This window comes from Podarcis liolepis (genome assembly GCF_965112155.1).
Source record: "Podarcis liolepis genome assembly, chromosome: 15".
Classification (NCBI taxonomy): domain Eukaryota; kingdom Metazoa; phylum Chordata; class Lepidosauria; order Squamata; family Lacertidae; genus Podarcis; species Podarcis liolepis.
The window spans coordinates 31,019,023-31,046,006 of record NC_139566.1 but is presented as its reverse complement, the minus strand read 5'-3'; the positions used below and the strand labels follow the sequence as shown (position 1 = coordinate 31,046,006).

At 47.4% G+C, this 26,984-nt stretch overlaps 3 protein-coding genes across 6 annotated transcripts in view; 2 read left to right on the top strand and 1 right to left on the bottom strand.

The window, feature by feature from the left end:
• The window catches only part of SLC25A1 (solute carrier family 25 member 1), a 66,932-nt gene extending 61,978 nt beyond the window's left edge, over nucleotides 1-4,954 (top strand). The window contains exons 9-10 of one of the 2 annotated variants that reach the window (XR_014519924.1): nucleotides 928-4,142; nucleotides 4,178-4,954. Coding sequence is in view for 1 of the 2 variants with exons in the window: in XM_083479088.1 (XP_083335214.1) it covers nucleotides 928-1,042 (115 nt within the window). In the remaining variant the exon portion in view is untranslated. Of the gene's footprint in view, nucleotides 1-927 lie in introns of both variants that reach the window. The other variant, XM_083479088.1, reaches the window with a different exon arrangement.
• The window catches only part of LOC310695090 (uncharacterized protein), a 136,245-nt gene that overhangs the window by 73,989 nt on the left and 35,272 nt on the right, over nucleotides 1-26,984 (bottom strand). The gene's annotated exons all lie outside the window — the stretch shown is intronic.
• Nucleotides 7,608-26,984, top strand: part of LOC310695104 (somatomedin-B and thrombospondin type-1 domain-containing protein-like) — a 35,628-nt gene continuing 16,251 nt past the window's right edge. The window contains exons 1-3 of one of the 3 annotated variants that reach the window (XM_083479101.1): nucleotides 7,608-8,888; nucleotides 20,760-20,942; nucleotides 23,259-23,349. In XM_083479101.1, the coding sequence (XP_083335227.1) occupies nucleotides 8,657-8,888; nucleotides 20,760-20,942; nucleotides 23,259-23,349 (506 nt within the window). In that variant the 5' untranslated portion in view covers nucleotides 7,608-8,656. Of the gene's footprint in view, nucleotides 8,889-20,756; nucleotides 20,943-23,258; nucleotides 23,350-26,984 lie in introns of all 3 variants that reach the window. The other 2 variants (XM_083479102.1, XM_083479103.1) reach the window with 2 other exon arrangements.

Below are 26,984 nucleotides of genomic sequence, written 5' to 3'. Positions count from 1 at the left end.
ACAGACGTACCATCTAAAAGACATGACACACAAGGAAAAACAGGCAGGGAGGGAAGAGGGGCAGAGTGGTACATGCTCTGGTTATCTCCTGCTTGGACTACTGCCATGCACTCCACATGGGGCTACCTTTGAAGGTGACCCGGAAACTACAACTAATCCAGAATGCAGCAGCTAGACTGGTGACTGGGAGTGGCCGCCGAGACTACATAACACCGGTCCTGAAAGACCTACATTGGCACCCAGTACGTTTCCGGGCACAATTCAAAATATTGGTGCTGAGTTTTAAAGCCCTAAACGGCCTTGGCCCAGTATACCTGAAGGAGCATCTCCACCCCCATTGTTCAGCCCAGACACTGAGGTCCAGCTCCGAGCGCCTTCTGGCGGTTCCCTCACGGTGAGGTTACAGGGAACCAGGCAGAGGGCCTTCTGGGTGGTGGTGCCCACCCTGTGGAACGTCCTCCCATCAGATGTCAAGGAAATAAACAACTATCTGACTTTTAGCAGACATCTGAAGGCAGCCCTGTTTAGGGAAGTTTTTAATGTGTGATGTTTTATCGTGTTTTTAATATTCTTTAGGGAGCCGCCCAGAGTGGCTGGGTATAAATTATTATTATCAAGTCAATTGCTCTTGTAATGGCCAGCTGGTGCAGTCCAGGGTTAGGGAGTTCCTAATGGAGCTGGTCTTCCACAGCAGAGCTGTTGGAGTGAACCCTTTCCCCCCCCCATCTCTCCCATTGACGCCATCTGACGCTCTGCTCTCTGGTGACGGTTGAGGGAGAGGAGGCCCAAGCTGCCTTGCTTGTTTCTCGGACAAACAGCTCTAACCACTATACCATACTGTCTCCTGGTTGGCTCGCCTCTTCCCAAAGCTTGCTCGGATTCTCTGAAATGCCCCTTTCTCACCTTGCTCTGTCCATTCCTCTGCAGGTTTTACAAGGGCACGATCCCCCGCCTGGGCCGGGTCTGCTTAGACGTGGCCATTGTGTTCATCATCTACGACGAAGTGGTCAAGGTACTCAACAAGGTGTGGAAAACGGACTGAGCGCCCGCCGAGGGCGGCACCACCTCCACCCGCCAGGCAACTGCGGGGAGGGGAGGGGAAGGCACGACCCACCACAGACGGGGGAGGCATACCCACACCTCCCTCCCCCCCGCCCACCCGGCAAGTTAGTGCCAGCATTCCAGGGCTCCTTCAGCTCCACAGGTGGGATGTGGATACGGATCACGCCCGCGACCCGCTGCCTTCATATCAAGCTCAATGACACGTTTTATTTATATCCGAATGAACTGTGGCCGTGTTGCTAGTTGCTGTTTTTTTAATTACTGATGATGTGATAATGTGACCAGATTGGATGGGGGAACAGAGACGGGATGGTTTTGTGCTACATCTCCAGCTGCTAAAGTTGGGGGAACGGGGTGAATGGGCGAGTTCGACTGGTGCCCGTCAGAAAGAGAAAGGGAACTTTATCCCCCCACCCCTGTCCCCTGCACTGACCCCAACATCCGCTAGAATAAAAGTTCAAGAAGCTTTTTCCCCTTTTAGAAACAATCACACACATGAATTTACAGGTTCCCAATCGCTGGTCTAGATCAGAGTTTCCCAAACTTAGGTCTCCAGTTGTTTTTTGGACTATGGCTCCCATCACCCCAAGCTAGCAGCACCAATAGTCAGGGATGATGGGAATTGTAGTCCAAAACCAGCTAGAGACCCAAGGTTGGGAAACCCTGGTCTAGAGCAAGGATGGCCTTCCAGATCTTGCGGCAGTACTGCCCTTCAAATAGTGATGTACTCCAACTCCCATCATCCCTGCCCGTTGGCCATGGTGGCTCTGGCTGATGGGACTTGGAGTCCAATGACTTCTGGGGTGCCTCTGCTGGCTTTCTGAGAAGCTGGCGTTGAAACATGAGCTAAGAAGAAGTCCCTGGTTGTTTACCAGAAGGCGACTGCCAGCGCATTGAGCTCCAGCTTACCAGCCAAAGAAGATCTTGTGAATTGTTGACCGACGGTGCCAACTCAGAAAGCTTGCAGAGGTAGGGAAAGGATGTCAGACATCGGGGTGCTCGCCAGTCTTTCATATGCCCCTTCCCCCAGTTGCTGCCAGCAGAGAAGAAAGCCGTGGAGGTCATGACACACATGCACACCCCGCAAAAAATACTTGAGTACATTCCATGAGTCCTGCTCCAATAGTATTCTCTCGCCAGCTAGCTTTTAGCATTGCCAAACACGGGGGTCCCTAGAAAAGGTGTTGCTGGACAACAAGTCCCATCGTCCCTGCCCCTTGGACAATCCTAGCCTGGGGCTGATGGGAGTTAGGAACCCAGCAGCAGCTGGAGGTCCTTTGATTCCACATCTGTGCTCTCTTTGAATGACGTAGAGAAAGAGAAGGAATTGCCACCTCTGCAGGCTCCGAAGCACAGTAGCCTCAGCAGTGGAAGTTGGTCCATTTTGGTGAATGGGGCATTGCCCCATCAACCTCAGCTTGCCCCCGCCCCATCACCACCTGCCTTCTTACAACCAGGCAACGGTGGCGACCCTGCCTGTCAACTTTAGTCTCTGTGTCGTCCTTGTAGGACGCAAGCAGGCGGATTAGAATTCGCTGCCTGGACTCCATGCCCTTCTGCCCTGCCAGTCCCAATGGGTATCAGCCACCCCTGGCCCCAGGAGGGCCTGGTTCTCTCAGCACCCCATAGAAATGGGGCAGCGGTGGCGGGGCTGCTATGGTGGTGAGGCAGTGGGTGATAGGAGGGCAGTCTGTACTGGGTGCCTTGGCAGTGGCCTGCCACTGCTGACTCCTAACACCAGCCCTGGGTGGGGATGACATTCGCCCTTCCCCATCCTATGCTCATGCCTTCTCTGCTTCCCCCCCTGCTAAAGTCCGCAGCCCAAAGATATGTTGTGATGGGTGTTTTTCTTACCCTTGCGAATAAAAGCTTCTTTTGAACCAAAGTTGGGGGACCCACTCCCCTGACCTCCACAAATGTTTCTGCTGAGTCAGGAGAGTCGAATTAATTCCCACACGTACACCCAGCCCGTAATATTAACTCATTCCATAGAATTCACTTGTTTACATGGGGGGGAGGGAGGGAAAGAGGGATATGATAAACAGAAGCGATAGCCCCTTTCTAGAACCTGTTTCTTGTGTCCCAGGTGGAAAAGGGACTCGCCAGCTAAACAGAGAACTGGTCAGAAGGACCTACCTGCCCTCTCTCTGGCGCTGCTGGGGCTTACCCAGAAGGTGGGTGAGGTTGGTGCAAACGCGTCTGCAGGAGCACAAGACTGGTTCTGCTGGTGTGTTTGCACTGCTGCAGCCTCGCCCCCTGCCGCTTGCCGTAAGCTGCAGTGACACTGATGTTAGGAGTCAAGGGGAGCAGTACCACCCCTCTGCTGTCTGGTGCTCCTTTTCAGATTCTCTTTTCTCCTCCCTCTCTCCTTGGAAGTTTCCTCCCTTTTCCCTCCTTTTGAAGACCCTGATGACTCGCTGGAGAAACTTGCAGACACTACTCTGGCTCACTCGTGCTTTTTTCTGTACTAGGAAGGGACCTTTCCCCAGGTGCCAAGGAAACTCGCCGACGATTCCGTTACGGATCTGTGCCAAATTTTGTGCGTCTCTCGTCCTTTTTCAGTACACGTGGGGGCCTTTCCCTCCCCCACTTTTGCTCCAGTCTTTGCTAGCTATTGTACTGTGGACGAACTAAATGCAGCCAGCTGTTGATAGGGGAAGCGGTTAGTGCAGGGACCGTCAGTGTGCTGCCCTCTGGGTGGGGTGTACTACATTTCCCATCATCCTTGACCGTTGGCACTGCTGGCTGGGTCTGATGGGAGCTGCAGTTGAAGGCAGCCGGAGGGCACCTTCAGGGTTTGAGAACAAATCCCGGGCAGATCTGTTTCCCTACCACCACATATTTTAAGGTGCAGTCCAGTTGCAAAACTAATAAAACGATAAGCCTGCTCCGAAGAAGCTGTGGGCTGCAGCTGCACCACTACGTGAAACCCTTTGAATGAGAATTAAGTTTCATCTGTCCAAACACACCTTGGCTGCGCATATTGGCTGCAAGTGATAGAACAGGGGTGGGGAGACCTGTAGACCTCAGATATTGCTATACAGTGGTACCTTGGTTTACGACCATAATCCGTTCCAGAGGTCCGTTCGTAAACCAAAACAGGTCGTAACCCAAGGCGCGCTTTTGCCAATGGGGCCTCCCAAAAAAATTCTCTGTAATCCCCCCAAAATTGTTCGTAATCCAAAAAAAGTCCGCAAACCAGGACACACACTTCCTGGTTTGACGTGTTCGTAATCCAAAACGTACGCAAACCAGACTGTTCGCAAACCAAGGTACCACTGCACTAGAATTCCCATCATCCCTGACTGCGGGTGATGGCAGCTGTAGTCCAGCAACATCTGGAGCATTTACAGGTTCCTCATCCTTACAGTAGACTTTACTTGCTGCATAATTTCAGTTTCACAGAAATGGGGATCCTGGCTGTGTCCCTGCCCGTATTTCCACACATGTTCACCCCAACCGTTTATGGAGGTGTGCTGTTGTAGCCAGCTCCACTTCCTATGGCAGGGAGGGAGAACCTTGGGGCTTCCAGGTATGGGTGAACTTCAGCCCCAGCAAGCATGGCCAATGGCCAGGGATGATAGGAGTTGTAGCCAACCAACACCTGGACTCTTAACTGTCCTACAGGCTTGGATAACAGGTGTCCAGGCTATGTTTTTGTGCTGACCATGTGGCAAGCAAAGGAAGGTGATGCATTGGGAATGGGGATTTTGTTTTTGCTTGTGGGGGTGCGTGGTTTTTTTATTTACACAGACCGAGGATTTCTGAATTGAATTTTTTTTTGTTTTTATTTTAATTCACTCTCTGCACCGGCAGCCTGATACTAGAATGGTTTTGGAACTTCTCAGCCCTGCGGCGAGGACGCCAACCAATAAAGCCAAAGTTGCCTGTTTTAGTGAGTCGCTTGGCCGTTTGTGTTTCACTCGGAAGGGCGCTGCAACTGCCCCTTCTCTCTGTCTCGCAGGAGGAATTCCTGCTCCTCTAGCGGGCAATGAATAGGTAAAGGGTAAAGGGACCCCTGACCATTAGGTCCAGTCGTGACCGACTCTGGGGTTGCGGCGCTCATCTCGCTTTACTGGCCGAGGGAGCCGGCGTACAGCTTCCGGGTCATGTGGCCAGCATGACGAAGCCGCTTCTGGCGAACCAGAGCAGCGCACAGAAACGCCATTTACCTTCCCGCCGGAGTGGTACCTATTTATCTACTTGCACTTTGATGTGCTTTCGAACTGCTAGGTTGGCAGGAGCAGGGACCGAGCAATGGGAGCTCACCCCGTCGCGGGGATTCGAACCGCCGACCTTCTGATCGGCAAGTCCTAGGCTCTGTGGTTTAACCCACAGCGCCACCTGCGTCCCGGGCAATGAATGCCTGCACCTCAATGCTTGCACATGCACACAAACATAAGAGGCTGCAGGATCAGGCCCATGGCCCTTCTAGTCCAGCATCACAGTGGCCCGGATGCCTTTGGGAAACCCAGGGCCCAAGCACAAGAAGCCTCTTCCTTCTGGTATTCAGAAGCATCCCTGTCTCCGACTGTGAAAGGCAGAGCAAAGCCACTGTGACTGCTAAGACTGGGCAGTAATCTGGTTTTCAACATTGCGATATATCACCAGCTAAGCATTGCGAGATACCGATATATCACGATGTCTGAAACAAGGATGGAGCTGGTTTTCAACTCTGTGATGTATCACCAGCTAAACATCTCCTGCTCAACATTGTGATATACTTACTGACAGATCACAGTGTGAAATAAGGATGGAGCTATGTAGAGGCATTCCCCACATTGTGATTTTTGCATAGCACACACACACACACACACCATGATTTGCAATACATTGCCAGGTCAAAAATTATGAAACCAATATCATGAGATGGACTTGAAACCGGTTTTGGATGATATATTGCCCAGCCCTAACACACATTAAGGTCAGAAGAACTTTGCCGGCGATCAGGCCAAAGGCCCATTGACACCAACATCCTGTTCTTACCTTTGACCAACCAGGTGCCTCGAAGAAGCCAACAAGTGGGACATGGGTGCAAGAGCGCGCTCTCCTAACCACTGTTTCTTGGCAGCTCTTAAGAGTGCTCTTGACTTTTGTTTGCTTCTGGGAGATGTAGGAATGTGTTGTGCTCCACAAAGTACAGTGGTTCTCAAGCTTGGTTCTCAAACTCAGTCTGTTCTGGAACTCCGTTCGAATTCCAAAACATTTGAAAGCCAGTTGGCTGATTGACCCGAGAAACAATGCCAACAGCTGAAACAGACGTTTGGCTTCCGAAAAATGTCCGCAAATGGGAACACTTACTTCTGGGTTTGCGGCGTTCAGGAGCCGATTTGTTCGACAACCAAGCCATTTGGGAACCAAGGTACCATTGTATCTTCAGTCCAAAGAGCCTCTCACCGGAACACTCACCACTGAGGGCAGGGCTGCACAGTCCAGCCAAGCCCTTGGATTAAGTCTAGGCCTAAATTTGATCTAGGAGGCAAGGTCAGGCAGGCACCCCCAGTCAGTATCACAAAGGGTTCATCCAGCAGGGAGAGGACACCAAGACTTGCACGCTAAAGAACAAGGAACCAGAAGCCTCTGATGTTCCCAGCCACTGAAACACTCAATAGGGACCTCTTGGCCACATTTACAGCATACCACTTAAAAAGTCATGGCTTCCTCCAAATAAATCTGGGAACTGTGGTTTATTGAGGGTGCTGAGAGTTGTTAAAAGACCTCCTCCTAGTCCCAGGGCTACAATTCCCAGAGTTCCCTGGGAAGAAGGATCAATCATTAAGTCACTCTGCAAATTGTAGCTCTGTTGGGGAACAGGGTTCTCCTAACAACTCTCAGCAGCTTGGCTAAACCACAGCTCTCAGAATTCTTTGGGGGAAGCCATGACAGTTTAGAGTGGTATAAAGGTAAAGGGTAAAGGGGCCCCTGACCATTAGGTCCAGTCGTGACCGACTCGGGTTGCAGCGCTCATCTCACTTTACTGGCCGAGGGAGCTGGCGTACAGCTTCCGGGTCATGTGGCCAGCATGACTAAGCCGCTTCTGGTGAACCAGAGCAGCGCACGGAAATGCCGTTTACCTTCCCGCCGGAGCGGTACCTATTTATCTACTTGCACTTTGACGTGCTTTCGAACTGCTAGGTTGGCAGGAGCAGGGACCAGGCAACGGGAGCTCACCCCATCACGGGGATTTGAACCGCCGACCTTCTGATCGGCAAGTCCTAGGCTCAGTGGTTTAACCCACAGCGCCACCCGCGTCCCTTTAGAGTGGTATAGTAATGCTTTAAATGTTGTTGTTTGTATGCCACCCATCTCTCTGGCTTGCCCAACCCATTCTAGGTGGCTCCCAACAAAGTATGAAAATTGCGATCAAACAATAAAAACTTCCCGAAACAGGCCTGCCTTCAGATGTCTTGCTCGGGGGTTGCATAAATATGTGATTGAGACCAAAACTGATAGATAGATCCACTCATCTCTAGAGAGGACACACTTTTTAAACACACACAGAGAGAGAGAGAGAGAGAGAGAGAGGAGGAGGAGGAGGAGGAGGAGGAGGAGGAGAAACCATTCATTCAATCAATCTCTCTTCCCAGGGAATGAAAGTCGCGTTAAGATCAGACTTTTGTGATATGGAAAGTGACGGGGAACTGAAAAGGGTGGGATAATTCTAGCTTTGTTGCAGCACCATTGTATTTCAATTTACCAGCTGCTTTTTTCTTGCCACGGCAACTCACAGTGACTTCCAAAAAAACAAAGCAAAACCCCCACATACATACATTAAAATTGAGACGATAATAACGCAACAGCACCGTAACTTCCCCGCAACCAAATTGGAAAGAATGCTGATTAAGTACCCAACGTCACCTCATCTCCCTGCAAAGAAGAAGAGTCAATAAGCAGCTTGTCTGGAATATGCATATATATAAATCACCATGAGGGTCTTTTGCCTTTTTTAAAAAAGTATTTCCAGATTCTTAGAGAATCTGGCTTTAAGACCCAGGAGAAACTTTTACACATGAACTGAAAGGAGGGGAATAACTTTTTTTGGAAGGGGGTGGTGGTGGTGCTAAATGTCCAGCCAATCCCCTTGTGTGCATTGGGAACAACACCCGTTCGATGTTGTTTCTTGTATAAAAGGCCATCACCAGTTTGAAGCCCAGTTGAGCGGTGACAGCTTTTGCTGCCAGCCGTCCATGAAAGGGACGAAAGGCAAAGAGCCTTCTCTTCAAGCAGCAAAAATCTCTCCAGCGACCCAGATGCCAATGCTCAGTCACTGAGGACCGCTTGCCAGCGCCGCCGGTCTCTTAAATGAGAGGCGTCTTTCCTTCCTCTCGCACGCCGTCGGCCAGGTAGATGAGAAGTTCGAGGCTTCCACCCAGTCGCTTCTGTCGTGGGACATTATGCCGTTTTAATCCTTTGCCTGGGGAGCCCATTCCCTCCGCGGAGGGCCTGGCTTTGGAGCAGGAGCGAGTGCGAAAGAGAGAGAAACCGGGTGAAACGCCTGGAGAGCTGTTGAAGGCCGTCCGGTCTGACTTGTGGTGACGAAAGGTCATCCACACTTGGCGATTCCTAGCAGCCGGTTTCGTAGGGGAGGCAAGCCATGAGGGAACCAGGAACCGGTGTGGGGTACCAGCTAGTCTTCTGTGTGTGGCTTCTGGTGCACGGCCTCACCGAGGGTGGATGTGGCGACCGAGAGGCCCACAAATGCTGCCCGGGCCGGAATAACGATTGCTCCGATTTTTCTCTGAGGAAAACACCGTGTTACTGTGACACCTACTGCGAGAAAACCGGGGATTGCTGCGAAGATTATCACTCCGCCTGCCAGATCTCGGGTGAGTTGGCACTTCTGGGTGAGAAGGGATGACTGCAGAGGGATGTCTCTTGGTGGCTGTGCAATGTGCCCTTCGAACTTCAGGAAGCTGCGGATGCTTCTCAGGCAGAACAGGTTCCAGAAGGGGGAATCTCCAACATGTCCCAGTGCTAGAAATGGGGGAGGCATTCAGTCCAGGGCACATTTTAATACAAAACGTCCAAATTTGCACTCCTGAAACACAGCCTGAAACAAATGATAGCAATCTGTCCGAATTTGCATTTCCTTGAATTTTGTAGTGTGGTTCCCCAATCAAATAACATACCCAGAAACATGTATGTTAGGGGAAAGTGTGTGTTAAACTGTGTCTCTTAGCGAAAATAAATGTATAAAAATGCATTTCGTTGTGGGGGCTAGTTTGTAAAAAATGGGTTTATTGGGATGAATTCTCACAAAGTTGTGTGGGGACTGACTGGAAAAATGGGAAACAGAAAACAAAATCGACATATTCATCCACCCCTGCCTGGTTCCTGTGTAATCATGTGGTGTAGTGGTCACAGCATCAGGACTAGGAACTTGGGAGACCTGGGTTCGAATTCCCACTTGGCCATGAAGCTCACCTTGGAGGCCAGTCACTTCCTCTCAGCCTAGCCTTCCTTGCTGGGTTGTAGTATTAATGGAGGGGCCTCATTTAATAAGCAAACAAGCAAAAAACAAATAATCTTTTTAAAGCTCTTCACAGCTTGGGATCAAGGTATCTACTGGATCACTCACAGCTGGGAGCACTTAGATAATTTTGGAATCTGAACTTAATGGCCTGTGGAGATGCCCCTGTACAGACAGTAACATGGATGACTTCATTTACTTCAAAAGAAAGTCAGCCAACCCTATCACATTTGGGATTCTCTGCTGACCATAGACATCATCATCATCATCATCATCATATTATTATTATTGTTATTGTTATTATTTCTTACCATCTGAGGATCACAGAGTGGTTTACATTATAAAAACACAAAAACATTGCTGACTGGGAACAGTTGTGGACCACCGGGATAAAATTTATGGCATGTAATGCCTTAAGAGAAAATATTATGAAAATGATTTATAGGTGGTACATGACCCCAGTCAAGCTTGCAAAAATCTATCATTTGCCTGACAATAAGTGTTGGAAATGTAAAGAAACTGAAGGTACTTTTTTTCACCTTTGGTGGACGTGCCCGAAGATTAAGGCCTTCTGGGAAATGATATATAATGAAATGAAAAAGGTATAAAAACACAAAAACACGTATCATAGTAACAAGCAAAAACTATACCTCCTCCCCATAATTAAAAGGCCATGGATTGTTTAATTCGCCAAAGACCTGAGAGAAGATAAAATCACCCCTGCAGGGACAAAACATGTTGGTTAAGGGCCCTACCTACACTTAACACATTCAGAGAAATATCATACCATTTCAAACAGTTGTGGCTTCCCTCAAAGGATCCGGGGAGCTATAGTTTGTTAAGGGCTGTTCAGAGACTGCTATTCTCCTCACAAAACTACAAATTCAAGTTCCCTGAGGGTTAAACTACTCTGGGAATTGCAGCTCTGAGGGGAATAGAGGGTCTCCTAACTACACTCAGCATTTTTGTTTGTTTGTTTGTTTGTCTGTGTGTCTGAAATTTTTTATTTCATTTTGACAAAGTAATAATCAATAATAATAATAATAATAATAATAATAATAATAATAATAATAATAATGTGCACCCCACCACCAAGACCGTTCCATTATAACTATCCAACCTCCCAAAATTCCAACACCCCTTGCAGTAGTTTGACCCCCTTTCTGTTTTAACAGTGCAAATTCCACAAACACACTTCATATCTCCTCAGAATCATTTCTCCTGCATATTCCCTGTCTTACCTTAATGCTAATTTATCATTAACAGCTATATCCCACACCTCTTTATACCATTCTTCCATTTTATATTCTGCTTTCCCCTTCCACTTCCTAGCTACAATAATTCGTGCAGATGTCAATAAATTTGCTAGCAAGTCAGCATTTTTAAGAAACTACAGTTCCCAAGATCCTTGGGGGTGGGGAAGCCACAATTGTTTAAAGTGGTATGAGCTAGCTTCAAATGTGCACAGTAGACCCACTGAAATGAATGAACAGGGCTTAAATGAAGTCTATAAATTTCAATAAAGTCTTCTCTCTAAGTATATCTCGGTTGGCTCCAGTGGTCCAAAGCTTTCGGCACAGAACTGCGGAACAGATGCAATCTGTTTGTAGCGCACCGTTCTCAGCCCAGCAATCGACTCACCCTAAAACCCAAATCCTCTCCCTCCCATTTACCAGCCCCCTCCCCTGGCCAATCGGAAGCCTCCGGCCAAGCTTGTGAATGGTCCTGAATAGGTCTGGCATCTCTGTTCTCACACATGGCTTCCCACATTGATGCGGAGAGTCCAGGTTCACTGTCAACAGAAAGGCAGCGAGGACAGTTTTGAGCACACACAGCCTTACGACGTGCGGCAGGAAGAGGATCTGATTGTGTGTGTGTGTGCGTAGAGATGCCCTACAAAATTTGCACCGACATCCTTTTAAAATGGGTTGAGGAGGAGTGGATTACTGGGTTCTTGTTTTTTGCTTTTGTTTTTGAAATATTTTTTATTTGGTTTTACAAGTATAAAATCGTAACAATACCACCATACACTTCCACATTTACAGATTCCTCCAAATCTCTGGGCTTCCCACCTCCCCTCTATGGGTCCTATACAATGCTTTTTTCTGGGGGTACGTAGGGGTACGCATACCCCTAAACATTTTGTGAATTAAGTTTGGCCTCATTGGGGGGCAGTATTTCAAAATGACTAGCAAAATGAGAATACCCCTAAACATTTTTTAAGAAAAAAAGCACTGGTCCTATTGTTGAACCTTTTCTTTTCCTATAATCTATATTTTATGTCACTCCAATGTCTCCATAGTACTTGTTAAATTACAAGTGTTATTGTAATCCTGCTAATGTTTTCCTCTGCTTAAAGTAGACTTCAAGATAAATTATAAATTTTCCCCATTCTTTGTTAAAGTTCTGGTCTTCTTGGTTCCTGAGCTGTCGGGTCAACTTTGCCATTTTGGCATAGTCCAACGATTTTATTTACCATTCTTTGGTAAGGACTTCTTTCCATCTCTGAGCTAATCACATCTGGGCTGCTGTCGTCGCATGCATAAAAAGTCTTTTTTGCTCCCATTCTTGTTTTTGTTTTTATTAGGCATGTTGTGATGTTATGTTGTGAACTGCCAGAAGATCTGCAGGTATACGGTGTTAGACAAAATTTCACAACAACAACAACAATTTGCCAAAAGCAATGAAAGCAGACAACATGGGGGCACATTGCTAACAACACAATGGCCTGCTAAAAAATAAATCGTTTAGAAACATATCACAGTGTTAAACTATGGAGAGGTAACACTGATCACCAACTTGGATGGCTTTAAAAGAGGCAAAGATAAATTCATGGGGTAATAATAATAATAATAATAATAATAATAATAATAATAATAATAATAATTTATATAGCCTTGTAACTATCTTTGTTGGAATTTGTAAATGGTTGTAACCCACCCTGGGTAAGAAGGGCAGTAAAAAGTAAAAAGGTAAAGGACCCCTGGCCGGTTAAGTCCAGTCAAAGGCGACTATGGGGTTGTGGCGCTCATCTCGCTTTCAGGCCAAGGGAGCCAGCGTTTGTCCACAGACAGCTTTCCAGGGTATGTGGCCACCAGGACTAAACCGCTTCTGGCACAACAGGACACCGTGATGGAAACCAGAGCGCACGGAAATGCCATTTACCTTCCCGCTGCAGCGGTACCTATTTATCTACTTGCACTGGTGTGCTTTCGAATTGCTAGGTTGGCAGGAGCTGGGACAGAGCAACGGGAGCTCACTCAGTCACAGGGATTCGAACTGCCAACCTTGGCAAGCCCAAGGTTTAGACCACAGCACCACCCGCTTCCCTTTAATTAGGGTAGTAGTAGTGATAATGATAATGATAATGATAATGATAATACAGTGGTACCTCGTGATGCGAACGGGATCCGTTCCGAAGCCCTCTTCGCATCCTGAACGGAATGTAAGATGCGACGGCGCACCTGCGCGTGCGTAGGATGCGTTTTGTCGCTTCCGCGCATGCGCGTGACATCATTTTGAGCATCTGCGCATGCGTGAGCGGCGAAACCCGGAAGTAATGCGCTCCGTTACTTCCACAGAGCGCAACCCGAAAGCACTCAACCTGAAGCACATTCAACCTGAGGTATGACTGTAATAGCAACCAGGACAGCAATAACTTAAAGCCTCAAGCACGATCTCCCTCAGATATTTATTGGGGGCCCGAAGGGACCTGGGCTCCTGGGAGTTGGCTCCTATGGAAATCTCTGCACCGCCCTTGCCTTTCGGAGAGTGTCTGTTGCAAAGAAATTCGTCTGTTGTTGATGTTCACACAGCGCGGCTGGAATGAGGGATTTGGGGGAGGAGAGGGAGCGGCCTCAGTAAGCCACCCCTGATCTCCAGGGAGATTAGCCCAGTCACAACTCAGCTCGATTACCGAGCAATGGTCTCTGCCAGGGAATAAAACAGTCAGGAAGCTAGAAACCGCGCTAGCAGCACCTTGTTGGTTTAGAAACAGATTCATTCCCGAGAGCATGGACAAGCTCAGTGTGAGAGCAGCTGAACTGACCGCTGCTTCCCTTTCCTCATACCGATGACCCAAGGACCCCTGGCAAAGGACAGTTTGATGGGACCCCTGGTATGCTCCCCCCAGCGAGATAATAATACAGTGGTGCCCCACAAGACGAATGCCTTGCAAGACGGAAAACTCGCTAGACGAAAGAGTTTTCCGTTTTGGAGGTGCTTCGCAAAACGAATTTCCTATGGGCTTGCTTCGCAAGACGACAATGTCTTGCGAGTTCCTGCTGGTTTTTTCTCCTCCCCCCTTTTTCTAAGCCGCTAAGCCGCTTATCAGCTGATCCGATCAGCAGATAAGCCGCTAAAAGCCGCTAAAAGCCGCTAATAGCGCTAATCCACTAATCCGTCAATGGGCTTGCTTCGCAAGACGGAAAAACCGCTAGACGAAGGGAATCACAGAACGGATTCTTTTCGTCTTGCGAGGCACCACTGTAATAATAATAATAATAATAATAATAATAATAATAATAATAATAATAATAATATTTATACCCCACCCATCTGGCTGGCTTTCCCCAGCCACACTGAGCAGCTCCCAACAGAATATCCAAAACACGATAAAACATCAAACATTAACAATTTCCCTAAACAGGGCTGCTGGTGACCGAAAGGAACTGCAGGCACCATTGTTTTCATTTCCCACAATGCCCTAGGTCATAGCCACATGTTGGGGGGGGCATTGTGGGTACCAAAAGGGTGGTTGACTCACAGACGCCGTCCCCAAGATGAATATCGAGAAAATGAGAGTAGCCACATTCACAATCTACTTTTAAGATTTATTTATTAAAATTGTATGCCGCTCTTCATCCGAAGATCTTGGAGCCATTCGCAGCATAAAAATACAAAATAAAAACAAGTGGCCTAATACCCCTTTAAGCAGTCATTGCTTCCCCCAAAGAATTCTGGGAGCTGTAGTTTGCTACAGATAGTGGAGTTGTTAAGAGAACCCCTCTTCCCCTTCTAGGACTACAATTCCCATAATTCTCTGGGAAGAGGGATTGATTGTTAAGCCACTCTGGATATTGTAGCTCTGTGAGGGGAATAGGGACCTCCTAATAACTCCTGGGAACTATAGCTCCCAGAATGCTTTGGGGGAAGCCACATAATGCTTTTAATGTGGCCCAGAAATGAAAGGTCCACCCATCTCTAGAAAGGACACACTTAAAAAATAATAATAATAACGTCCTCAGGGGAAATAAGGAGGAAATGGAACAGTCAAGGAAAGAACTCTGAATGGATAGAAGATTTGGGCAGTCTCAGGAGTGGGCAATAATTAGGAATGGACGGATCTTTCTATTTCAGTTTCTCATTCTTCCAATCTTAAATTCAGCATCGGTCTGTGAATGATTTTTTTTTTTAAGTCCTCATAAACATTCATCCACATTTTAGTGCGACTTGCTCTAATATTTACGTATCTGTATGGAGTTTTTCCTAAAGTGTTTATGAGCAATTTCCCATAATATCATGCATTTGTATGTAATTTTCACCAATATATGCATTTTTAGGCACATTTCCTCCTGAACATTGGCATTTTCTTTCGTTGGAGAACCACACTGCAAAATTCAGAGAAGGGTGAATTTCAAAGGATAGCTGTGTTTCCATCTGCATATTTGAAATGAAAGGGAAGAGCTGGAGTCTGAAATCATGTAATACTGTAGCGGGGGGCATTTATTTTTTGCTATTATGGTATGTATGTTTGCTTTTTTACATTGTAAACTGCCCTGTGATCGTCGGATGAAGGGTGGTAATAATAATAATAATAATAATAATAATAATAATAATAATAATAATAATAATTTGAGAACTGTGAATTGGGTAAAAAGGTAAAGGGTAAAGGGACCATTAGGTCCAGTCGTGACTGATTCTGGGGTTGTGGCGCTCATCTCTTTTTATTGGCCGAGGGAGCCGGCGTACAGCTTCTGGATCATGTGGCCAGCATGACTAAGTTGCTTCTGGCGAACCAGAGCAGCGCACGCAAACGCCGTTTACCTTCCCGCTGGAGTGGTACCTATTTATCTACTTGCACTTTGACGTGCTTTTGAACTGCTAGGTTGGCAGGAGCAGGGACCAAGCAACGGGAACTCACCACGTCGTGGGGATTCGAACCGCCGACCTTCTGATCGGCAAGCCCAAGAGGCTCAGTGGTTTAACCCACAGCACCACCCTTGAATTGGGTACTTTCTCATTAAATTACGAACAAAATTGATCAGTGTTCCAAGCGCATCCCTGTTTACATCTGTGAACCATTGGAATCAGACTACGAAATGCGTGTCCTCAGTTACCCCTCTAAACAAAATATTTTTGGCCGGCTTCCAAGCTGAGCTCTGCTGTTGATATGGTAAGGTGAGTATTGTTTAACTTCCTGGAAACTAGGAAGCCTGCAAAGACGTTTCTTCTTCACAACGCTTACTTCTTTTTTGCAAAGCGGGGTGGCATTGTGTATGGAACATAGGGTCTTTCTTCCACCCCAAATCATTCAGCCAAATGGAATCGGATGCAGGGAACCGACTGTTGCAGATTGTTTCTCGGCAAAGGAAAACCACGTGTGAAGCTCTTGGGAGAAGATGTGTGTCTCTCTCTGACCAGAGCAAATAAGTGCTGATGGCAGATGAACCACACATGAATGAATGGCTGAACAGAGCTGTGGGAGAAAAAGAGAGGGGCGGAATCGTCTGGAAGCTGGGAGGGGAAAAGAATGGGTACCCTTCTTGTTTCGAGGCTTTGCCATGGGAAAGTTTCCATTGTTCACTAGGGATGGGAAAATCTGTCCATTTCAGTTTCTCTGTGTTACAGGTATGTAGCCTTGTTGGTCTGCCGTAGTCGAAACAAAACAAAACAAAACAAAATAAAATAATAAAAAATTCCTTCCAGTAGCACCTTAGAGACCAACTAAGTTAGTTATCGGTATGAGCTTTCATGTGCATGCGCACTTCTTCAGATACACCAGATACACCGTGTGTATGCACATGAAAGCTCATACCAATAACTAACTTAGTTGGTCTCTAAGGTGCTACTGGAAGGAATTTATCTATTGTTTTATTTTATTAGTTTCTCTTTGGTTTGTTACTAATGCCATTAAATTGAGGGCATCAAGAAGGCTTCCAGGTGCAGAGATTGGGGATAATTTAGTTCGGTTTCCTCTTCCTGAAAAAAGATACAAACCAAAATAATGCAGCCATCCTTTGGAATTTGCACTTCTCCAAATTTGGGGGTGCCGGTTCTCCAGTGTGTTTAAAAATGTTCAAGTATGGCATTTGAGCTTTGTTATACACCTTTCGGTGCCAGGCAAAAATGTTCCCTTTTAACCAGGCCTTTGGTTGATCCGATTTACATCCTATGCCCTTTTAAAATGTGTTTTTTTGGGGGGTGGAGCAGCTATTGGGTTGTTGTTTTTATTTTTATTATGCATTTGGTGGTTTTGAGGACCCCATCTTTCCATATGAACCTACCCGGTCCCTGAAATCATCTTCTGAGGCCCTCCTTCGTGTGCCTCCTCCTCAAGAGGTCCAGAGGGTGGCAACACAAGAACAGGGCCTTTTCTGCAGTGGCTCCCCGTCTGTTGAATGCTCTCCCCAGGGAAGTTCGCCTGGCGCCTTCATTAGACACCTTTAGACACCAGGCAAAAACGTTCCTTTTAAACCAGGCCTTTGGTTGATCTTATTGACATCCAACACCCTTTTAGAATGTGGCTTTTTGGGGGGTGGGTTATTGTTTTTGGTTTGATTTTATATGTTGTGGTCTTGTGTGTGACCCACTCTGAACCCCCCCCCCCCCCAGGTATAGGGCGGTATATAAATTCAATGAATAAAATAAATACATATATGTGTGTGTGTGTGAAAATAGCATGCCAAAAATTCATTTCATTGAGGTAGGAGAAATTAGGACACAGGACTCAGTGAGAACACAAGAAGCTGGCTTAGTCAAATTGTAGGGCCATCTACCTCCATACTGACTACACTGACTGGCAGTGACTGTCTGGGATTTCAGGTTGGGTTCTTTCCCAAGCCCTACCTGGAAATGACAGGACGTGAACCTGGGACCTTCTGCGTGCAAAGGAGGTGCTGTACTAGTGAATTACTGGTTTTTTTTTGGGGGGGGGGTTGCATTCTAAAGCTGAATTCAAAAGATTGGATAAGTGTCCTGTAAGTGTTGACAACTTTTCGTGACAGCTTCTTAAACAAGAAATTTGCAAACTGATGCAGAAATGTGGAGTAACGCAATTTAAGACGGAAGAACTGAGAAACCAAAACTGACAGATGCACACATCTCTGCTTTCGCCCTGCCCAACTCTCTATAGTTTACTTAATTTATGTATCCTTTAAACCCCACAGTTTCCCCGAGGAACTAAAGTTGCATAAATGGCTCTCCTCATCCCCATCTAATCCTCACATAGCAACCCTGTGAGGAAGGCTAGACTGAGAGACAGTCACTGGCTCAAAGTCACCCCGTGAACTTCATGGCTCGGTGAGGATTTGAACCCGTGTCTCCCAGGACATATAATAGGACATTCTCACCACTTCACCCCCTCATCACGATCTAATCCTTTCCAGTGGTTCTCCTTCAAAGGCATCTTTTCCATCAACGAGCTCTTCTGTCTCAAACAAATCCTTATCTGATTCTGTACCCACCACTTCCCTTGGTGTGGAGTTTTCAAGTGATTAAAAAAGAAGAAATAAAAGTAGATCTCATTACATGGCCTTCAGGAAGGGACCGTTCTAGTGTCAGTGGCCTCAAAGGTTGATGAGGGGGCTGAGGGCAGCTTAATCCTCCTCAGCCCCTAAGAACCACGGCCTTGTATCCTTTGAACTGACCCAACATGGCGGTTTTTGACAATTAACTGGCCCCTCTCTGCTTAATTCAGGACAATGGGGGCCTCCGTGCGATGGATAGACAACCTATTCTCAGCCTGGCAAAGGAGAAGCAGATGTCAGCACATCTGGAATTTCTCACGAGCGAGGGATTAAAGACCGATGACGGAAGTAGCATAATTTGGGGATAGCGTTTTATGTTTAGATTGGGCCACTTGGCCTGAAAACGGATAAAATATCAACTCAGACAGCGACGTTCAGAGGAGGAGAAGAGGGGAAGGAGGTGATTGATACCACGTATACATGGATCGCCATTTCCGCCCCCTAAATAAACAAGGAACTTAATATATATGTAACAAAGTTGTAGGTTCCAGGCTGAGTGCCAGTTTCAGAAGTCCCCCCCCCCAATCTGCACTCTACATTTAAAGCAATCATCCCACTTTCAACCCTAAAAGAGGACAATTTTAGCAAACTCGCACTACAGTGGTAGGTAAGGTAAAGGTACCCCTGCCCGTACGGGCCAGTCTTGACAGACTCTAGGGTTGTGCGCCCATCTCACTCAAGAGGCCGGGGGCCAGCGCTGTCTGGAGACACTTCCGGGTCACGTGGCTAGCGTGACAAAGCCGCATCTGGCGAGCCAGCGCAGCACACGGAAACGCTGTTTACCTTCCCGCCAGTAAGCGGTCCCTATTTATCTACTTGCACCCGGGGGTGCTTTCGAACTGCTAGGTTGGCAGGCACTGGGACCGAGCAACGGGAGCGCACCCCGCTGCGGGGATTCGAACCGCCGACCTTTCGATCGGCAAGCCCTAGGCGCTGAGGCTTTTACCAACAGCGCCACCCGCGTCCCAATCTGTCCCTGGTAAACCAGTCAAAAATGCAAGCAAGGATGGGATCTTTTGCAAAAATGTGTCTTGCATCTCTGAATCTCTCTCCATTATTGTCCGCCTCTCGGATGACAGGGATCAATCGCAGCCTGTCCTGGATTGTGAACTGGCCTGAAAGTCTCTTGCTTCGGGATGAGATCTCCGTTTTGCCCGATGGAGTGCTTTTTTGATAGGGAAAGGGGTGGAAGAGATGGTGAGCGTGTTGGGGGCTTGGTATGGGGGCTGGGCTGCCAATGGTACCCTCGCCTGTGGGGCGTGGGATTTTGGAGCAAGCAGGCTAGACAGCCATGGGATGAGGCTTCAAGAAGACAACTGGATGCAGTGAGTCAGAAGGAAGGGCAAGCTAACATGTTTTGCCAGTGGAGACAGGGGGCTTATTGCTCGACGGGGATACCCGGGTCTGTTTGGCCTCGCCAAAATCCTCAGGATTCCAAGTGCTGTCTCTTTGAGTGATGCCCATTCGAGTCAGACATGAGCCAGGAGCTGAACAGGGGGTGGGAGGGAGAAAAGGTGGGGCTTTCCGTGGCTTCATCACAGTTAGAGATCTAGGAGAAATTCAACTTTGGTTGTATTATAATGCAAAGCTTCCCGATTCACGCTTCTTGAACCGGTATGCCACTATCCTTTGAACTACCCTCAGAAAGTCACACATGTCTGAATTTCACGTTGCTGTTTTTTAACCGAACGCAGTGTACAACAATGCATATGTAAAGCGGAAATGTCTGTGCTTATGTCCTTGACTGTACCATACCAAATAAACACAGTGGTACCTCGGAAGTCGAATGGAATCCGTTCCAGAAATCTGTTTGACCTCCAAAACGTTCAGAAATCAAGGCGCGGCTTCCGATTGGCTGCAGGAAGCTCCTGCAGCCAATCGGAAGCCGCGGAACCCACACCAGACATTTGGGTTCCAAAGCATGTTCGCAAACCGGTACAGTCACTTCTGGGTTTGGGGCATTCAGGAGCCAAAACGTTTGACTCGCAAGGTGTTTGGGATCCAAGGTACGACTGTAAATAAAAACCATTGGGTATTAGAGAAAACCGTTTGCAAAAATGTGTTAGGATAAAGTTGCAGTAAAATGCTTAAGTAAGGAAGCTTAACTAAGTTTATTATTATTATTATTATTATTATTATTATTATTATTATTATTATTATTATTATTGCTGAGGACAGATAGAGAACTGAATAGAAGTCTAGAAAAATGAGGAAATGAGAAATGGAAATAGATTTGCCTGCCTCTAGTTACAGGTGAGAAAGGTTCTGTGCCAACTTTGTGACTCTACTGATCTGTTTCCCATCCTTCTCTCTCTCCCCCCCTTCACATACCTACCCTGATTCATTCTGCTCTTTATCAACATTTCTATTTTCCCCCCTTCTTACTTGGGGATCTCCCTTGGCTGCAACTGTCCTTTCCGTCTCTCTCTCCTGCTCCTGGTTTATCCTATTCCACCCCCTTCTTCCCTCATCTCTAGCAGCTGTTGACTGTGTGGTCGGCCCATGGGGTCCCTGGAGCGAATGCAACGCTCTTTGCGGTACGGGCAGCAAAGACCGGACTCGCCAGGTCACCGTGCCGCCTCGAAACGGAGGAACCCCCTGCCCAGACCTGAAGCAGAGACGGGGGTGCCTTGGGGAGAACTCCGCCTGCGATACAGCCAAAGGTACGATGCTGATAGCAGTGGCGAGATTACAATATAATGAAAACACATGTATATCTAACAGGTGCATATCTAAATGCAATTAAAACAATTGCATATACAGTGGTACCTCGGTTTTCGAATGTCTCCGAAGTTGAACGTTTCGTTTTTCGAATGCTGAATACCTGGAAGTAAATGCTTCCGTTTTCGAATGCACCTCGGAAGTCAAATGGCTTCCACTGGGTGTTTCTCAATTAAATTTGCAGACCACCCTTTGAGCCTTGGTTTTCGAACATTTTGGAAGTAGAACGGTCTTCTGGAACAGATTACGTTCAAAAACCGAGGTACCACTGTATAAAATAAATTTTATATATAGCGATTATTTACCTGTTATTCATTTATGGAATTTATATCCCTCCTTTTTCTCCACGGAGCTCAAGGTGGTGCAAGGGAAAACGGAAGGTTGCTGTGCAACAGCCTTAAGTTTCTGTTGCCAGCTTCATTATCTGTACATGCAAGTAGAATCACCGTCACCCTGTTATTCACATAGATTTTATTTATTTATATATTGCATTAGCCATGTGGCCATAGCATGATATACATTAAAATAACAACATAAAATGGGGGTGGGGAGGTAAAGGTAGATATCGTCCTGGGCGATTACTTAGAGAAAGGAAAAAAAAAACTGCTGAGGCTGGAGGAGGACCGTTAAAGGGTCCTTCAGCTCCTCAGATTTGTCCTAGCTCGATTGTCCTTGTACAATAAGGCTACTTGGAATTTCGCTCGATTGTGCGGTGTGTCGCCTGCAGCTGTGGTGTTAAGGAAGAAGTTAGTGCCGCTTTCCTCTTCATCACACTAAGCAGGAAGTTAGCTGTCATCTCGGTAATCCAACAATCAGAATCCTGCAAAAAGAGGGACACTATCCAAGGCTGGATTGGGAGATGGAACTTATTCACGAGGGGAGTTAAAAACCGAGATCTTTCATCTGTCCAGTTGGGACAGAAGAGCATTACATGTTCCATAGTCTCTAGGGACGTGTCATTACAGGTGCATGTTCTATTTGCGATGGGAACTCTGGAATAACGACCCGAGAGAACTGCTGTAGGAAAACAGTTGAGACGGGCACAGGTAAAGGCCCTTCGCTTAGCCTCCGAAGGAATTGTGAAGCAGTATAGAGGGATCCCTTCAGGGGGTGGAATAGCTAGGGCTAGGCCTGAACACGGTCCTCTTGCATAGGAGGCTGTGTTAGAGAAGTCAAGTTGCTGTAGTTTCTTTTTAATTAGAGGTAGGGCCGCCGGGCTGATACACTCTAAGTTAAAAATGTTATTCATTTCAGGCAGCAAAATTTCCCTGGCTTCAGTGAGCCTTGGGCTAGCCCGCTCCTCATTCCTTCTCCTCCTCTTCTGTGAGCGAGAGCAAAATCTCCCAAGTTGACTTTGGAACAAGCCGTGGTTTCACAGTATGTCCAAACCCAGGGAACTGTGGCTTGTTCTAAGCAATATGTGTTAAAACTAATCAAGAATGCAACATTGGTTAAAACTAATCAAGAATGTGCATGTTATGTACTGAGGTTCTCACCCTGGGCCAGCAGGGGGATACTGTAGATAGTTTTCACTCAGGTCCACATATGTAAATAAGGGATTGAAAGTGACGTTCAGTGATTGGATAGTTACAGAAAGTCGTTACTGTTGCGTTGTAGTGGAGCTCTATATAAGCAGGCTGGCTGAACCCTTCAGTTCAGTTCTGTCCTGGTCTGTGAATAAACAAGAGCTGTCTGAAGAATCGCTGTGTCGTCTGATATGTTCACCCACAACTTAACAGTGCAGTCGTTTCATCACCTGGACTGTTAAGTTACTTTGGGTGAGAAACGCACTAATGACATTTGTGTCTGCACTGCCCTGCTCTCCTCCCCCAAATTCATTTGCTGTGAACAATTCTTTGGAAGATTTACATAGCGCTATGTTTTATAGCATCCAAATGGTGCCATTAAGTCATGAATGGTGCGTGCTTTGAGATTCAAAGATGGTTGTAATTAACAATTTCCAACAAATGGTTATAATTTGACCTGCTCAAATGTAAATGGATTGATTTTAAATAAAGTAAATGCTGATTAATTTGCAGGTTTTGAAGTACCGAGAGGCAGTTAAGTGCCTGTATGTAAATTTATGGTGCTCCTAATGAGAATAAGAAATAACTTTGCTCTAGCTATGCTGTCAACATTGTACCCCTTCGATTAATTTTCCGTTTGTTCTTTCCTCTTAAATTCTCTGTGCTAGCCTGACATGATGAGTGTCTTTAATCAGATCATGGCTCCTTTTATTTCCATATCTCTTTTGACAGAGGTGGCTAAGATCCTGCCTGATTCTTTTAAAAGGGATTTTAAGGACCCCTGGAGAAGACCTCACATGTTAACGAGGGAGAAGCTGCCAAGGTAGGATGTGCCTGGATGTACATTTCCAAAATATAAGATAAAAAATAAAATAAAATAAAACCTACATACAGCAACAGTGTTTTGTGTTGTGTAGGCTCCTATGATGTAAGTAATGGGCCCTGCCTGCTAGCCTGCTCCCTAAAGTATCACTGGTTTGCTCATTTCTATATATAGGGTGCCTACATTCTGCAAGTGCAAATGGCTTTAGATACCTATTAGGTCCATAAATTACCATATAGCATATATTCAACACAACAAACAGGGACAATTTGTTGTTGACAAAGGACAGCTAGAGATATAAAGGGCCCCATTACCTTCAGTAGCTTAGGGCCTCATCAAACCTAAATCTGGCCTTGATACCACCCTATACCTCAGGGTGGTTCACAGAAAAGATCACAATACAGTGGTGCCCCGCAAGACGAATGCCTCGCAAGACGAAAAACTCGCAAGACGAAAGAGTTTTTTGTTTTTTTAGTTGCTTCGCAAGACGAATTTCCCTATGGGCTTGCTTCGCAAGACGAAAACATCTTGCAAGTTTGTTTCCTTTTTCTTAAAACCGTTAATACCCAGGGTGCATTGCTTGAAGAGGTGCAGTTGTGACTTGACTTCGAGGAGCAACTCATAGCACATGGTGTGGTAGCCTTTTTTGAGGTTTTTGAAGACTTTGGTGATTTTTGAAGCTTTTCCAAAACTTCTTTTGCAGCCATTTGGGAAACTTAAACTTTTAAAACTTTTTTGGGGGTTTTTGGATTTTGGGTTGGGGTGTTTGGAATTCAAGGACTTGGTGTTGAGGAGGGGTTTGCAAGAATCTGGAAGCTTGTGTGTGTTTTTCCTGCATTTTTATGATTTTTTGTGACCATTGGGGCACTCTGCTGTTGTTAAAACCGTGCTTCGCAAGACGAAAAATTCGCAAGAGGAAAAAACTCGCAGAACAAATTAATTTCGTCTTGCGAGACACCACTGTATATAAAATCAAAATAAGAACAATAACACCCCCCCAAAAGAGCCACATTTTAAAAGGGCATGGGATGTCATTCAAATCAACCAAAGGTCTGGTTAAAAAGGAACATTTTTGCCTGGTGCCTAAAGGTGTATAATGAAGGCACCAGGCATACATCTCTGGGGAAAGCATTCCACAGACAGGGAGCCACAGCAGAGAAGACCCCGTTCTCATGTTGCCACCCTCCGCACGAATCGAGGAGGAGGCGGCACACGAAGGAGGGCCTCAGAAGATGATCTCAGGGGCTGGCTAGCTTCATATGGGAAGAGGCGGCCCTTGAGGTATTGCGGTCCTGAGGCGTTTAAGCTCTTACGTTCCTGTTAATGCCTCTCCTCCTTTCATCTTGAGACCTCCTGCGTGTTGCTCTCCTCCCCGTCTCTCCCTCCCCCTCCCCTTGTTCAGTAAATGCAAGGATGGAATTTTAAGCAGGAACATTAGCAGGATATTATCTGGGAGAGGCCTTTCCAAGTAAAAGCAAGAAAAAGAAGAAAAAGTGGGGGGGGCTGGGTTGCATATTCTTCTTCACCATCTCCCGTGCATAACATGGAACATAGCCAGATCGCGTTTCTGTGGGGAGGGGTTGCCAGAGGGCTTAGGGTAGCCTAGTTAACTAAGCAGCCAGCCCCAAAGTTCATTGTTTGGCTCCAGTTGGCATCATGTGCTAGGACACATGTTCAGCAGAGCTGGCCGGCTTTGCTAGTGAGGTTGGGGGGGGGGGGTCGGGGGAGAGAAATAATTCCCTGCAAGGCTTGAACCTCAAATAGAGGTCCTTTTAGTTCAGTATCAGCTTGCTGCAAAGAAAGAAGGAAGCCAGGAAAGCGGGCGGGGGCAGGGGGGGCGGGAAGGCTGTGAGAAAGAAAGCATTTGACTCTTCAGGATCAAATCAAATTGTGCCCACCCCCAGTTAGGAATGGAGAAGGGATTCAAATCAGTTCATCTACCTAATCCACACTTTCTAAAAATGATAGGTAAGCAGCCCATCGATATTATATTTTCTCTGAATTTTGCAAGGTGGTACTCCAGCCTAGTAAGGTGGACCAAAATGCGCATACCTGGGTATATGTGAAAACAACATACAAAAGTGCATTGCGTCGAGGAAAATGGTTTTGCAAAAATGTGTGCATTTACGCATTTGTGTTGTAAACCGCTTTGAGATTTCCCCCCTCCCCCCTTAAAAATATAAAGCGGTATAGAAATGTGAAATATACTTGGAATCGAGAGTGGATTTCATGCTCTTTATTCAGCTCATAGTGGTGAGGAGGAATGGAAGTTCCCCCAGAATGTCTGCTTTATATACATTATTTACACAATGGGCCCTACGTGATTAGCTAATTCCAGGATTCACCTGTAGGCCAATAAGGTTGCGGATTTACTTCCATCTGGAGCTGGATTGGGTAGCTCCTGTGGACCAATCAGACTGCTGCATTCTGGATCCTATTCAACTCAGTACATAACAATATGAAATTAAGAAGAAGAAAGAAGAAGGAAGTTGTGTTTTCCTTGAAGTTCCATTGTACTCTACAAGGCTTGCACATCATTCTTTTGAAAGTAAAGCAGTGGCGTAGCGTGGGGGGTGCCAGGGGTGCCGGCCGCACCGGGCGCAACAATTGGGGGGGCGCGAGTCCAGAGGGAAGGGACAAGTTCCTTCCTCCGCCGGGCTCCCCGCAGCCACCGCCAGCCTTGCGCCCTAGCGCGCCCCCCGCCGCCGCTGCGGCTGCGCTCCACTCACTGCTCGCAGGAGGAGCAGCCGCTGCAGCAGCGCTGACGCCGACGCCGGGCACGGGCAGCCTCCGCACCCCGCCGCCATCCCCTCGGCCCAGCCACAGGCGGCGGCTGCTTCTGCCGACTGGGAGGGAGGAGAGCTCCGAGGGGCCTTGCCGCGCCCTGCGCTCCCCAAAACCCTCCGAGAGGAAGCCGGCGGGTGGGTGAGGGTCTCCCGGCAGAAGGGGGCGCCGCTGGCTCCGGCTCTCAGTGCAAGTCTCAGCCGCGAGGGGGGGGGAGGACGGAGCACGGCTGGAAGCCCCCGGACCCGGCCAGGAGGAGGAGAGGCGCTCGCCAAGCCCGGATCTGGAGCTCCACCTACAGCCCAAGGAGAGGAGGGGGCGGGGAGGCGCCCGAGGGGAGGGGGCTTCGGCTGCCTCGGCCTGCGGGGGCTCCGCAAATAATAAATTTAATAAATTCCTGCTGAGCCTTTGGGGGGGGTCCTTGGCTCCTTCGCTCGCCCCCAGCCCCAGTGGCGTAGCGTGGGGGGTGCAGGGGGGCCGGGTGCAACATCTGGGGGGGGCGCTTGCACTCGAGTGCTAAAATCCACGGGTTAGGGGGCACAAATTACTTGCCTTGCCCCGGGTGCTGACAACCCACGCTACGCCACTGAAGTAAAGCACCTTGTGTTTTCAGTTTTCCTTGATGCTTATGTGTTAGGGATTGATTAGCTGCTTGTGCGTAAAAGTGCTCCCTCAGAGTTTGTGCGACCCCACAAACCTCCGTGTGTGACGGAGCTCCTCAGACATGTCTGCTCTAGTCACTAGTAGAGTCCGACAGTGGCTGTCTGCGGAAGCGTTTCCAGCAAAGGAGCTCCTTAACGGAAACGCGTCTCCTGGACTCACGGCGTGACAGTTTCCGGCGAGGTGTGGGT